Below are 11,834 nucleotides of genomic sequence, written 5' to 3'. Positions count from 1 at the left end.
TCAATTTGTGAAAGAAATATATTGTATGGCCAATTATAACGACTGCTTGTGTTGTAAACGGTTGTATATGCATTATGTCCTGCTGGATGGGTTTTTGCTTGTTGTGTTGCACAGTGTAGCCTACTTTTCTCCAAGCACAAGTTGCGTTTCAGCTGGTCTGGTCCATTGAAAGTATACGGACTTGATGTGACAAGGAACATGAAATATAATTACAATAGTATATCATTATTTTATTCCAATAGGGGGAAATATGTGCAGTGAATTTAAATTAGGAACCGAGATGTTTGGAAAATGTTTTGGAATTCAATATTTAGATTTTGTCCTGTTGCTGACTTTCTGTTTTATTACATAGGATGGATTTTATATTGTATACCTTAACCCTGACCTATTTTTTTACTCCAATTGTGTCTTTTCCGATTATGCCTCGGCTTTTCTACCATTTTCATGAATCATTACAAAACATAATACATGCATATTATAATATATAATGCCTATATCTAAGATATTGTATTGAGTTGAAATTAAATTAGCTGCTTTAGCCATGTTAAGGTACACTTATTATGAGCTTTTAATTTTTTTCACCAAATGTGGCCGCTCGCAACGACGGGGGTTCAACGACTGAATTCGGTGAGCGATAGAGATGTAAGTTATGTCGCTATTATGTTACTATTTTTGATAGGAAAGTCTGAAAGTCTTCAAAGACAAGGAAACTAATAAAGCGGTGTCTTTTTTTAATAAGAGATTTTACACTGGAAGATATTTCTGTGTCGGGCCTAATCGTTAATAACCTGCAGGGAAAACAAAAAATATATGGTAGCCTACTCATATCAACTTTGTTTTCTAAACGTATACACATATTATAAAGCCTAATCTAATATTCGAAGCAATATAATAGACCTGGATCATGGCGTAGGCTTTCTATGAAAATAACCAATAGGAAGCCAATGAACGTATTTTAAAACAGTTTTTTATTCAAAAACGAACAATTTAGTAAACAGGATGAAAATCACTTATAAACAAACGTATACAGCACTCTCACAGAACTGTAAATATCATACTGTACACTTTACACATAGGCTTCTGGGGCAGGCGCCCCACGCTTTCTCCCTATACACGCAGTCCGTTCACTTATGAGACAGGAATGCTGACTGCTTCTCGCAAAGAAAGTGCAAATTTAAGTACGATGCTGTGCAGTCCAAATACAGGGAGCAGATCAGTTTTCGAGATAAATTCCCGAAGGAGGCCCTCTCTCCTATTGGTGTAAAGAGGCCTACACTACTGTAAGACCTGACTAAGGATTAAAGTGCAACTGTCGCAGTCTGATGAATACTTCTGCAGGTCCGTGAACGTTAAGATAGCCTATATTAACAATGCATGTCCACGTGTTCCTAGCAGGCCTACTACCCAGACCCTAGGACCCAATCAGACCCTATCATGGGCTTGAACCACATCTCGTCTCATGGAATGCAGATGCAAACCACATGTTACATCTCAAGGGTTTTCAATCATAAATATTTAATCACGGGGGTTGACGACATAAATTACAAAAAGGGGGGGATTAATGGTAATCGCTTTTTTTCTTTAATTCTCCCAAATGGGCCTACACGGAAGAGTCGGACGTTGCGAGGGGACGCCACGCTCATAACTCATCGTTGTGTTTTCCGGACTCCTGGTCGCTCTGGTCGTCCGTGAAGCACACGTCCACGTCGCTGTCGTTGTCGCTCTTCTGCTCGGCGTCCTCCTCGAACATGTCGTCCACCTTGTCCTCGTTCTTCTTCAGCGTCTGCCCTGGGTGCCGGGACTTGACGTGGCGCTCCAGGTCCCGCCGGCGCACCAGCACCTTGCCGCAGAACTCGCACCTGTACGGCGTGTTCCCCTCTGCGTGCAGGCGGATGTGTTTATTCAGGTTGCTTGGGTCCCCGAACGGCCTGAAGCACACCTTGCACTTGAGGGGCTTGTAGCCCGTGTGTGTCCTCATGTGTATCTTCAGTCCGTATTTCCGAGAGTACAGCTTCCCGCAGTACAGGCACAGGTGGCCCTTCTTGGGCTTGCCGGTTGAGCCCTGCAAGTGGCCCGCGGTCCCCGACTCGATCCTCGTCCTGTTCTTCTCCACGCCGATTTCGGACAGCTGCTGAGTGTGCATCGCGATCTCTCGGTCGATGTTGGTGATCTGACCGATGTCCTGGTTGAGAGACGGCGCGCTGAAGTAGGGCATGGACTCGGGGTACTTCAGGAGGTTGCTGAAGTGGAACTTTAAGGGGTAATAAGGCGAGCTGTACAGCAGCTCCCCGTTGTACACCGTGAAGGGCATGAGAGGGATGTTGCAGTCTGCGTTGTACGGCTTGACCCCGTCGAACTGGGGCAATGAGAACCTCTCGAAATGGAGCCCCGGTGCCATTTGTGGGTAGCGGGAGGGAGACAGGCCCGTATGCATCCGACCGTCAACGTGCTTGAACGCAGAGGTGTCGTCTATGTGGGGCAATAGCGGAAACCCCCGCATGGGGTTGGCACACGGCACCATCGGGGATATGGATTCGATGGCCGGCACGCACTTGGAGGGATGGCTACTGCTGTTTAAAGATTCGTTGACGTTGCGCACTGACTTCACGTGGCCCACTTGTTTGCTGAACCCCAGTCCGTTGAGTTTCCCGCTGGATGACTCCTCCCGTGAGGGGTCGGCGCCCGGGGCCTTGGAGACGCCCATGGGTTTGAACGCAGAGCGCACGCCCGGGTGGAAGCCCATGCTGCTCAGCACCGACGTAGTGGCGCCGAAGCCGAGGAAGTGTCCGTGGTTCCTGGCCGACGTGACGCTCATATCCAGAGCCCGGTCCTGTTCCTCGGGGCTCTTCTTGGACAAGCCCACTTTGTTTGGGAACGGGGAGTAAGACACGAATCTCCGTCCCGACTCTGAGATGGACGTGTTGTTGTGGACGACCCTGGGTGAGGTGGAGGTGTTGGGTATGTCTCCGGATTTTGGGGACCTGCCCCGGGCCTGGTCCGTGAAGCCGCGTCCGTTGCTCAGGGCGCAGTGGAAGTGCACGTGGGCCTTGAGCGTGTTGGGGTACTTGAATATTCTCCAGCAGTACCAGCAGATATAACGCTCCTCACCTGGTGGAACACAAGGAAACAGTGGTGTTAATAATACATACGAACATCACAGAAAACATGTGGAATAGGGTTTTAAGTGATTCCCTAAGAACATGGACGGGGGGAGGGGATCCTCTATTTGCTTGATATAAGGGATAAATGGTTCATCAAGCAAACCTTGCTCCCCCCCCCCCCCCCCCGTGGAGTAATGAGCGGTTAATATACATGTAATGATTTTGTAATCCTCATTGGACGCCATTGTTTGTTTTTGTTTGGATTATTTTGCCATCAAAAGAGCAAACGCCCTTTCGCAATCTGTCGCCCAGTAAAATCCAAGGCTTTGAATACAGAGGACTTTCTCCGTCCGTCTATCCGTCTACGCGCCTGCGCTTATTCCCGTGGAAGTGACAGCAGCTGTGGCTTGAAATCGCAAGTCGCCAGAAACAATGGCGACGGTCCCATCTGTTGACGCCTAAATAATGGTTGCGCGTATGTCGAGGAGCGCACGGCGGAGCGGGGCGGCCGCGCGCACAGCAGCGCTCAGTCGCAAATCAGGAGAGCAATATACACCCCACATAAAAGTTGGTATTCATGGGACAACAATACCTGACGCACCCAGCTAATTAAGCGTGAAGCACTTGTTTTTTGGGGGGATTTATTTGCTTTTGAATACATCAATATTAATGATGTGAGGGGACAGTTGTTAACCCCCTTCTTCATCTGCTGCTCGACTGCTATTCGTTTCTGGGGTGATGTGTGCTTTATGTTTGTCTATCCAGGGGTTTCTTCAATGCCCTTATTATTTTGGGGCCTATTGGATAAATGAATAACATAAATTTACATTTTCGCTCTATAAACGTATATCCGTTTAATATATATATATTTAACTATAGATATAAATGTATAGATTACAATTAAAATGTATGTTATTCTCATATATATGTATTTATATGTATATGGCTGATAGTTGGGTTTGAGGCGTTCGTTGGTAGGCCTAATTAAAAAAAAACTTAAGCGGCTTTTAGCTGGTGTCCATGTTAGCTCATCATGATTTAAGACGTTAATACCCAAGTAGGCCTACAAACGAAATATATTAAATTTAACGTAAACAATGCGATTTTTTACAAGAACTTACTCCTTCTGGCCCGATTAAAAAAAATAATGCATGATATCCTTTAGCATATTTTATGTTTCGTATTTAATGTGTCGATTAAACTATTAGCTACTCTTTTCATTATTATTTGTATTATAATAATTAGCCTATTATAAATTATTATTATTATATAATAGTAATAATAATGATTATATTGGTAGTGCATTATATAGGCTATTGCATTATATTCTGTGACATTAATATAGACTTTCAACAGTTAACGGCCTTCAATCGAAAAGCTTTGATTTGCATAATGAAACACACCAAAGAAAAGTGAGCACGAAAGACTGAAATGCAATTGATCGAGCATCACACTATTGACGCACCAGACCGTGAAACGATGGACCTCTCAACATGTCGATTGTAGTTCTAGGCATCCTTTAAGGCCTTAAAAAAACAACAAAAGTAACCAAGAAATGAAGAACAGGCAATTTTTTGTTCGTTCAGCCATAATGATTCTAAACAAGGTTCATCATGCTCCAGGGATCATCTTGTAACATACCTTTTTCGTCGTGAGTGGGAGTGGCTGTGGTCGGGATGTCGTAACACTGGGCCAGCGGGTTCGAGTACCACACACTCAGCTCTTCACCGGCTGGTATTTCTCTCAGCACACGGTAGAAAATCTTTAAAATAAATAAATAAAGAGATCAGGTCACTACGATTTCTCAAAGGATGAACCAAATCGATCAGTGCACCACAGTGCATGGCAGAAAGCCGCTCACCTGTCCGCCAGGTAAATCCGAGACCGCTTCCAGGTTCTGCTCCTGGCTGTTCCTCGCAGCGCGTATGAACCCGATCCACTCTGGTCCGGTGCAGCCCGACTCTTCCACGAACTCCCCACGTATGATGCGGATCTAATGCGCACAGACAAGAAGGCGTCGTTAGAATCGGAAACACATAGGCCTACCACTAATACTAAAATAATAAAAAATAAACAAATACAGAAATAAATATTCACCTTTTACAATCATAAAAGCAAGGCTGGGTTCTGTCGTTATTATATATGGCAAATTATTTCTGAAAAGTATTTTTGCTTTTCTTTTAACGGATATGCATTTATGTTCTAACGGTCCTCACCATGCAGGTCCTACTGCGTCTCTATCCCACCGTCGTGAGGCAACACTGATAATTTATTAACGCGAATAACGCAGGCCTAATTGAGTTGATATGGGAAACGAATTTGAGGAGTGTCAGAGCGTTTCTAAACTGTTCACGGAGAGGAAAGATTGAAGCGTGACATTTGACACAGAGATTGCACCTGATGATCGCGCCCGGCCCCTGGGGCCTTGCATTTAGACGCATCCATCACCACCGCTGTCAGCCCGCACAATAACACGGGGCATTTACAAAGCAGTTATGGCTGCAAATTCTCCTTTTATTCGATGTACTTTTATTTATGTAATCATTGGTTCTATAGGCCTACGAATCTTTTTTTTCTTTTTTTTACGTTGGTTAATACTGTTCGCCTTTTTTGTTCGTCAATTTAGATTGCTGATATATATATATATATATGTAATGTAACCGAATAATTCCTTCCCTGTCATCGTGTTTGTTTATGTATTAAATGTAAGTCTTAATGGCCCTTTTTGTTTTAGCTGGAATCCAGTAGTTCGGTCATGTGTCGGTGGCTTTTGTTTGCTGAAATACGTTATTGAAATAATAGAGTGCTTGCCTGTCTCTATAGCAAGGGATGGATACATCCTGCAGAATCCCATTAGGACGGTTCACTACAAGCAGACAAACTGACAAGTCGGCTTTAGGCCTAGACTAGTGATAAAATGCAATTATTTCACATTTTTTGACAGCCAAAACCAATTAATAAGATGATGCCCATTGGACGATGATAGATGTATTAAACAATGTAAATGGCGTTCATTTGTGTAATTATATCGGCCTATATAGGCCTACAGCCTATTGTATCACATACAGTCGTTGTAGTTTCTTATTAAATTGGTGCATATTCCTTGAATAGAGCATCAAGGAGTTAATATTATAATTCAGCATATAGCTATTTATGCCTTTTGGATATTAAACCGTCAATTAATAACAAAATAAGGAAAATGGAATGAGGGTATTTATTAATTAGAATTAATGTAACAAACCTGCTCCCTAGTAGGTCACATAAATAATATATCAAACCAATAAAGCAATGCATAAGTCAAGAATGAATGGAAGGGGGGGCGGGTGGGGGGGGGGGTGGGGGAGAGATGGAGAAAGGGATAAAGTTGCATTGTTACCTTTTTCTTGGGTCCAACTTCCTTACGGTCCGACAAGTACTTCCCGAGTTTGAAAATGCCCGGCACCGGTCCTATGCGGAGTCCGGCCGGGATGCAGCAGTCCGCAAACACACTGATAGGAGAGGCTCGTGATGCTTGCATGGCTGGCTGTGCGTGCGCCGAGATCAGAACCATGAAGCCCGAGCGTTGACTGAACGAGACAAGGGGGAGAGTCAGAGAGATGAGCACAGGCCAATCTCCGCCCGCAAAGTGACGCGGTGGCGTATGCGACCCGGCTTTTTCTAACGCAGCAACAAGGTATCCCCTCTCTGCGTGTTGACGCGCAAACGGGGGGGGACGGGGGGACTTGTCGGGAGTGCGCGCAGCGTGTGAGAGAGTTTGCCTCTTTCAACAGCTGTGAGGAGTAAAAACGGGTCGAGGTGGTCACATGGAGACTTTCCCTCACCATAGAACATAATGAATTGCTCCTAAACGGCCCAGAGACAATAAACGAAGCGACCTTCCCATCCCCAAAATCCAATTTGTCAAGGGCAGAGAAAAGGGGGTTCAGAATCAAAGGTCTGGAGCCATCATTAATCCTCAGCATGTGGCTTTGTCCGCCAGACAGTTCCGATATTTTAACTGACAAATCCACTGTATAATTTATCCATAAATTCTTACTCTTTTCATTCTTCCCTTTCAAACCAGTTTTTGGAAATCACTGGCTACTTTAAATCTACTTGGCTGGCCTTCTTTTTGGGGTTTTATATACTTCAAAGCACTTTATTCTCCTCTTTGTTTCCCTACTCGGACAAAGGAGCAGGAATGTTTAGTGGACTTGTTAACTTCTATTGACTCTCGGCGTGTGCCGGGTTGAGATCGGGCAGGTACTCAAAGGGAGAACCACCAGAATAAATAGCAACAGCTTGAAAATAAGCAGGACCATCTTTCCATTTCTCCTGCACGGTTTCTTGACATTTTCACTATATTGATGACGGGTAACCAAGCCTCAATGATTAAAGTTTTAAATAATAATAAACTTCAATATAATACAACTAAACATAATATATAAATATTTTCTTATGCATAACGGATTACTTCTTATTGATCCCACGTCTATTTTGTGATGTCTAAAGTGTTACTTTTTTTTTTTAATTTACACGTGTCAATAGGAAAAGGGCTCGACACTGAAAGCAAATATCTACTACCTATTTAAGAGAAGAATTGTGGAACTGTGCAATATATATTGAATATGTCTACTTTATTTCTTGCTTATATATCTTTAATATACAAAAATGTCTTGCATGTTTTTTTTTTGATAATTTATGTATGGAACAATAATCACTTGCACCGAATTTGACTTCTTTGATGTTCTGCGGTCGAGGGATTAAAAGAGAAAGTGAGAACAAGAACCTGTCGGGGATAAATTGAGGCCGCGAACATGTCTTCAATAACCTCTGAAAGTCTCTCTCTCTCTCTCTCTCTCTCTCTCTCTCTCTCTCTCTCTCTCTCTCTCTCTCTCTCTCTCTCTCTCTCTCTCTCTCTCTCTCTCTCTCTCTCTCTCTCTCTCTCTCTCACTGTTACTCTCACTCTCACTCTCTTTCTCCCTCTCACTCATTATTTCTCTCTCCCACTCTCTTCCCCTCTCTTACTAACTTTGTTTGTGTGTGTGTGTGTGTGTGTGTGTGTGTGTGTGTGTGTGTGTGTGTGTGTGTGTGTGTGTGTGTGTGTGTGTGTGTGTGTGTGTGTGTGTGTGTGTGTGTGTGTGTGTGTGTGTCTCTCTTTCGCTCTCTCGCTCTCTTTCTACCTCTCTCTCTCGCTCTCTCTCTCTCTGTCTGTCGCCCTTTCGCCGTGTGTGTGTGTGTGTGTGAGTGTGTCGCGCACACCCACACATACTTCCATTATCTCTCTATATCTCTCTTTCTCTCAATAGTACTGCTACTAAAAGTATCCAACTGCTTCACTTTGTGAGGCTGCTCCTGTCTCCGCTCCTCCAGTCAAAGGGCGTGAACGACACGCGAACAATCTCATCAATAGCGCGAGTTAAAGACCGGCTGTGCGGAGGGTTATTTATTAACGTGTTGCCATCACTCGCTGGTACCCCGATCGCTTCTCCTGGTCACCCTCACCACCACTTATATACAGTCGGTTCTCACTCCCGTCCCGTGGATGGGTACTGCTTCAAGTCCTGAATTTCACAAAGTGAAATTAATTATTCTTGAGAGGGGAAAAGGGAGACGTTTCCTTTCTGTTGGCAAACCCTGTTAAAAAAAAAGTTAGTTGAGTGGAGCCCTTTCCAATGCACTCAATGAAGCACGGCGGATAGTCTAAAGCCTGGTGTCAGAGGGAAAGCAGTGTTCGGGGCAAATGGGATGGAAAATTAAATGAAATTAAATGGCTTGACCGTCGTCATTGTTCTTCTTTTTGGAAAAGTCACATTAATTACCTGATCTGATCTTTATTCGAGAGCGCCATGGCGGAGTCAATCAGAGCGTTCCGAGAGTTCCATTCTCTTAAGTGAACTTTTCATCTCTTTAATGAACTTAAAGAACGACTATCGGAGGAGCGCAGAGGCCTACCGAGACGTTGTTTATGGGGGACGGACTAGATTCCCATTTGGCTAACGCCTCCCTCGCACGGAGGGTTTTATCATCCAAATGGAGGGGATCCGACTTAACTGGTAGGCCATTAATGAGCCATAGAGCAACCTGTCCGACAGCAGCGCAGTAAATATCAGGGACCAATGCCCCACCAGGGATCTCCATTCAAGTCCCCCGACTATAGAGCCCCCTTTTTTCGGGGTACCATAGCCACCTCTCTGCTTTAGTTTCAATAGGGTATCATTAAAGACCTTTTCAAGCTCAGTAGAAAACAAATCTTTTATGTCGACCAAATGAATTTACTATCTTTTTCAGGAGATGCAAAGCGCAGTGATTCTATATTTATTCTCACGGGTCTTTGGGTCTACCTATAACCGATCCTTTATTTAATTTCCTTTGGATTTATATACAATAACAAGTAATTTAAAGAAACCATATGCCTGTATTGGCAATGCTATTCCTAACCTTGTAGTATGTAGACCTATGGTTAACATCCTAATTATTTTTGTTAAGGATGCATGATATGTCTAGCTGGACCTATACGGCTGCATTTAATGTGGTAAACCAAAAGTCAAGGAAGATGAAAGTTGCACTAAGTAGGCCTGCAAACCAGCCGGGGTAAAGCGGGTGGGTCATTGCTGGCGCGTTTGAATAGTAATTGTGCTTGTATGGGACTCCCACCAGATGACATGATAACCCAGACTAATATTCAAAGTCGCATTAGAGAGAAGACAACTAAACGGCGATTGATTCAACGCAGTTCATGCGTGTTGTAATCTTCAGCGCCTTCTCCTTTCGGAGGTGGGCCACAAGCATTTCATCATTCCAAGTCTCTCCGAAGTTTACGCTGCAGCCTTTTAAGCGAATTTCCCTAACTTAAAGTCAATTGTTCCGGCTGAAAGGGCAGGAATAAAGGCGTGCACAGTTGTCTAAATTGATATGTTTCGGTGTACCTTATAAATTCATACCTTTTTTCACTCGACTGCCTCAGAAAGAAACTGTCACTCTATTCGATTTCTTCTGCTACTGAACGCATTTAACACGCAATCTATTTGAGAAGTTCATTTCTAGGCAAATGTATGCAAGAAGGGCCCGGCATGAATAGAACAGCGTGTCATCCGACCCTAATTGGGATTTAGGCCCTCAGAGCATGCACAAAGTGACAGAAAACCACAGGTTTGAAAGAGTCACAACTTTTGCCCTCCTTGGCGAGGGAAAGCAACTTTCCCTCAGTCAAAGTAAAAACGGGTTTAACTCGTAGGATGAAGGTTAGTGACCTAATTGGCTATGTAACGTGTTTTTGCCAAAAAGCCTTAATTATAACATACCACGCCAAGGACCATGTAACCTTAACTGAAAGAAAACATGTTTGTTATTATTACAAGAAGAATGATTGTTTGCTGACTTCTAATGGTCTTATTTGTTTAAATATAAAAAAGCAATTTATAGTCAAAGTACATTCATTCATTCGTAATTCAGTTCGTCAGGCAAAGAATAGATATCTATGTAACTCATTTGCCTGAGAGAGATTTAGATATAGATACATCGATATAATCATTGAGAGATATGGATACATAGATACACAGATACATAGAACATAGATAGGCTATACATAGATAGATAAAGAGGCCTATGTATAAAGAAATAAAATATATTGAATATTCTAAAGTGACAACATCACTAATGTGTTACAATTGTTTGTATAGGCTATATGTTTATTTATTTTCCTTTTTTTTTTTTAATAAATAAAGAATTGTAGCATTGGTCAAATTGGACGGGAATTGACCCTGCGTTCGTTTTTTTTAAACTTAATTGTTCATTTATTTGTTTTCTCACAATCTTTTGTTGAGACGCAAATCAAGAAATAAACGCAAAGGAAAGGCCTTGGACAATGAAACAAAAAAAAGAGAAAAGGGTAGACTAGAAAAGGAATGACAGCACCATGGATAGCTCCTGAGCCGTGTAGGGCTCCTCCCGTCAAACACGGGGACTCTCACGCTCCTTTGCCTGTTAATTATAATGATATAGACGCCTATCTTATTATATAGATTAGTAGTCTTCCTCACAAATTTCGTGATTATCGCCAGACCTGAGTGCATATTAGGCTGGATGGACATTAATAAGCAGCGGTCGCGGAGTACAATCTAATGAACCGGGGGCAGAGCGAGAGGCGGACGTCTGGCTGCTTCTCATTAGAGCGTCCGACTGACATTTCTAGGTTTGAATAATAATTGTGTCTGCGTGTTCGGGTGGGGTGAGATGGTGGACTTGATGGAGGAGCGCTTATTGATTGTTTCAGCTTCTAATCCTATGACTTGTTTTCTGTCGTGTGGACGGGAATGTATTTCAATGCAGTTTATGTTGTCTGATAATTCTAATCCAGGGCTGCAAGAATAACCACTTAAATTATCTTGAATATTTGTTAAAATCTCGTTACAGATTAGCATCGTATGTCGTAACACTATGCAGACAGTATTGTGCACTTGTCTCGTGTTCCCGTATGTTATTAAAAAGGACACATCATGACGGATAATCTTTTTTGATAACCTCTTTTAATGTATTTAATTGGTTGCTTGAAAAATGTGCATGCTGATAATTATTATTCTAACAAATATCCCAAAATAAAAAACAGATATGAGTAATATTATATATATAATGTGTACTATAATATAATTAACTATATTAATGATATAATTATATCTATACATTTGTACCTTTGACAAAATAGATTCAGGCCCATGTTCAGAAGCGCAAATACATTAATCCAGAGTGCACATC

General features: G+C 42.7%; 1 protein-coding gene across 1 annotated transcript; it reads right to left on the bottom strand.

Annotated features, from left to right (window-relative positions):
- Window positions 1-1,639: 1,639 nt before the first annotated feature.
- On the bottom strand, window positions 1,640-6,651 carry prdm13 (PR domain containing 13). The gene is made up of 4 exons (XM_056602013.1): window positions 6,478-6,651; window positions 4,963-5,094; window positions 4,743-4,863; window positions 1,640-3,108 (listed from the first exon to the last, which is right to left on the bottom strand). The coding sequence occupies exons 1-4, from the start codon at window positions 6,649-6,651 to the stop codon at window positions 1,640-1,642; spliced, it is 1,896 nt and encodes a 631-aa protein (XP_056457988.1).
- Window positions 6,652-11,834: the final 5,183 nt, after the last annotated feature.

Source organism: Gadus chalcogrammus, chromosome 11 (genome assembly GCF_026213295.1).
Source record: "Gadus chalcogrammus isolate NIFS_2021 chromosome 11, NIFS_Gcha_1.0, whole genome shotgun sequence".
Lineage (NCBI taxonomy): Eukaryota > Metazoa > Chordata > Actinopteri > Gadiformes > Gadidae > Gadus > Gadus chalcogrammus.
This window is presented reverse-complemented; position numbering and strand designations above follow the sequence as displayed.

What these genes read in the sequence shown, in the direction of transcription:
- prdm13 (XM_056602013.1), bottom strand. Translation starts at nt 6,651, where the DNA reads ATGGTTCTGATCTCGGCGCACGCACAGCCAGCCATGCAAGCATCACGA. An exon ending in AAGTTGGACCCAAGAAAAAG is followed by an intron (nt 5,095 to 6,477) that starts GTAACAATGCAA and finishes TGTGCGCATTAG; the next exon opens with ATCCGCATCATACGTGGGGA. An exon ending in TCCCACTCACGACGAAAAAG is followed by an intron (nt 3,109 to 4,742) that starts GTATGTTACAAG and finishes GTGTTCCACCAG; the next exon opens with GTGAGGAGCGTTATATCTGC.